General features: G+C 36.5%; 2 protein-coding genes across 3 annotated transcripts in view; both read left to right on the top strand.

Annotated features, from left to right (window-relative positions):
- LOC105116374 (G-type lectin S-receptor-like serine/threonine-protein kinase RLK1) overlaps positions 1-931 on the top strand; it is a 7423-nt gene extending 6492 nt beyond the window's left edge. The window contains exon 2 of the mRNA XM_011013704.1: positions 46-931. Coding sequence (XP_011012006.1) covers positions 46-733 — 688 coding nt within the window. The 3' untranslated portion in view covers positions 734-931. The remainder of the gene's footprint in view (positions 1-45) is intronic.
- Positions 1-2957, top strand: part of LOC105116376 (G-type lectin S-receptor-like serine/threonine-protein kinase RLK1) — a 30104-nt gene that overhangs the window by 21591 nt on the left and 5556 nt on the right. The window lies entirely within an intron of this gene.

The raw sequence follows: 2957 nt of genomic DNA, 5'->3' as shown, positions 1-2957 counted from the left end.
ACCATGGCTGCCACCGGCCATTTGTGTCCACACACATAACAAAAACTTGGTTCGGCTACTTGGTTACTGTACTGAGGACTCCCAGAGGCTCCTAGTTTATGAATACATGAGCAACGGTTCCCTTGCAGATCTTCTCTTCCGAACTGAAAGAATTCCAAATTGGAGTCACAGGGTGAAGATTGCTTTGGATATTGCTAGAGGGATCCTATATCTACATGAAGAGTGTGAGGCACCAATCATCCATTGCGATATAAAGCCTCAAAACATTCTAATGGATGATTTTTGGAATGCTAAGATGTCTGATTTTGGGCTAGCAAAATTGCTAGTGCCTGATCAAACAAGAACCTTCACAGTAGTCAGAGGGACACGAGGTTACTTGGCTCCTGAATGGCACAAGAACACTCCAATATCAGTGAAGGCAGATGTTTACAGTTACGGAGTTATGCTCTTGGAAATTGTTTTCTGCAGGAGAAACGTAGAAACTAATGTATCAAGACCAGAGGAAGTTCAACTTTCTAATTGGGCATACCAGCTTATGGTTGCAAGAGAATTGGACAAACTTGATCTTGGCGAAGATGTAGACTTGCAGAATTTGGAGAAAATGGTTATGGTGGGCATGTGGTGTATTCAAGATGAACCAGGTATCCGTCCTTCTATGAAGTCTGTTTTGCTGATGTTAGAAGGAATTGCCGATGTATCTGTTCCTCCACATCCAACTTCAGCTTCAGCATAAGTTTGTAGGCAGGAAAACTAATAAAATTCTGTATCCTACAGTTGTAGTAGTTCTAACAAAAAAATCATTCGTTGTTTTTCATGGGAGGAGAAGTTATGGGACCAGTGGTGTAAAGAACATGTTTCTGTCTTCTCCAAATTCAATATGTCAACTGGCGTGAATAATTATTAATGGCCACTCCTATGAAACATTACAGCATGTTGTTGTTGATGGATTGATGGATGATCAATATCTTACTTGTTATTTCTTTCTTTTTCCCTGCGAGGAGAAACTAAACTTGGAAATTTAATCTCTAATAGCCTCACAAATCAAATGAATTTCTTAACTTGGATGATCAATATGTTACTTGTAATGCTAAGGAATCTATAAACTATAAGTAAAAAAAAAGTAAAGCAATAAAGAAAAATAAAAAAACTATAAAGGAAATTGAGCATTACGAAAAGTAAAAGAAAGCGATGTAGTGCTGAAATTTTATAAAAACATTACATATATGGGACTAACTAATATTTCCAAATGCTAAATGACCTATTAATAATGTTAAGAAATAAAATTAACGTAAACTATAAATCTCAGTCCTATACAAAATATTCATGGCATATGAGAATTTTACTATATAAATACCCGTACAACTGATGTAATTTCTTGAGAAATTTATTGGGATAATATTTACTATGATGAAACTGCAATTCAAGCTTTATTATCTTGACTTGGAGGGTTGCCTCTGGGTATCAGTAAAGGAAGATAATGACTTCTCTCAGCCAACTGGTCTTACATGTTTGGTAGACTTTTGTGGAACACCACACTAGGCCACTCTAAGAAAAGTTGCAGACGTCTGGAAAGATTAAGCATTGATTTAGACTGGAAAGACGGGTCTAGGACGCGTTAACAAGCTACTACCGATAGCGAACAAATCATTCATTTCACACGGTTATAGTTTTTAAGTTTGCTAGAATTTTCTTCACATTAACAAGTAGTCAGTATAGTCTCAGCAATAGCTTGCTTCTCTGTATCTGTTTGGCTCTTTGCACCACACTCCTGTCCGCATGGCTGTGGTATCAGGGCTTCTGCTTCTAATGTTATCGATACTCTATGTGGAAGCAAGAACTAAACCGAACAAATTTGGTGAAATACACTTAGGTTCTCAGTTATCTCCCATCTCTAACATACATCCATGGCTCTCCCCTTCAGGCCATTTTGCGTTTGGCTTCTATTCACAGGGAAATGGATTTGCTGTAGGAATATGGATGATGGGTAAACCTAATAACACGGTCGTCTGGACTGCAAATCGAGATGATGAACCAGTTTCCTTCAATGCTACCATTTGACAAGATAATACAAGAGGACCAGTTAGGGTTCCTAGTGACCATAATACTAGGTGGCGACTCCTTAAACAAGACCATTTCCCCATCAAATACAAGATGCCATAAATCCGTTCTTTCCAGAAATCTATTTTTTCCACGATAATATTTTTAAGGCTGTCGCGATATCCGGGTGTGACTAGGGATGTTAACGGTTCGGTTTGGTTCGGTTTAGACTAAAAAAAACAACCGAACCAAATTACATTAATTTTATAAAACATTAATCGAACCAGACCGAAAATTGATTCAAACTGAACCGGTCTAGTTCGGTTAAATCCGGTTTTTTTGGCAAAAAAACTGGGAAACCTAATCTCATCATTCGGATTTTTCATATGACAAGGAGAAAACACAAGCACAAAAAGAAGATAGATTTTATAGCCATGGTTTCCATTGCCACTAGTCCCATCGACCTCAGCCAATACCAGAAACACTTAAAACAAGAAAGACAGCTAAGAATGAAAAAGAATGAAAGATTAGAACAAGAAAAGGATGTAAGAAGTGACATATGCACAAAGATGTTGTCTTTGTTATAGCTTTGTTTTTCGTTTATGGAGTATATATAGCAATTATAAATTTTCAAGTTACAAAGGCTTAAATATACAAAAGCAAGGGAGATAAACAATTGTTAATTTCTATTTTCTTTACTATATTTTTGCTAAAGATCACTGTACATCAATTTTCTTTGGATGTGTATTTGACATTGAAAAATGTGACTCTTTGTATTGAAAGCTCATTTAATAACCCATTAGAAAGGAAGATTGGGAGACTATGAAAAAAAGATTGTAAATTAATTGAGAGAAAGATTGGAAATTTTTTTGGGGGAGATGACGGCTTTTTGTGAGAGGCGGGGATGTTTTATTAACTGT

The sequence above is a fragment of the Populus euphratica genome, unplaced genomic scaffold (assembly GCF_000495115.2).
Source record: "Populus euphratica unplaced genomic scaffold, PopEup_1.0 scaffold929.1, whole genome shotgun sequence".
Classification (NCBI taxonomy): domain Eukaryota; kingdom Viridiplantae; phylum Streptophyta; class Magnoliopsida; order Malpighiales; family Salicaceae; genus Populus; species Populus euphratica.
This window is presented reverse-complemented; position numbering and strand designations above follow the sequence as displayed.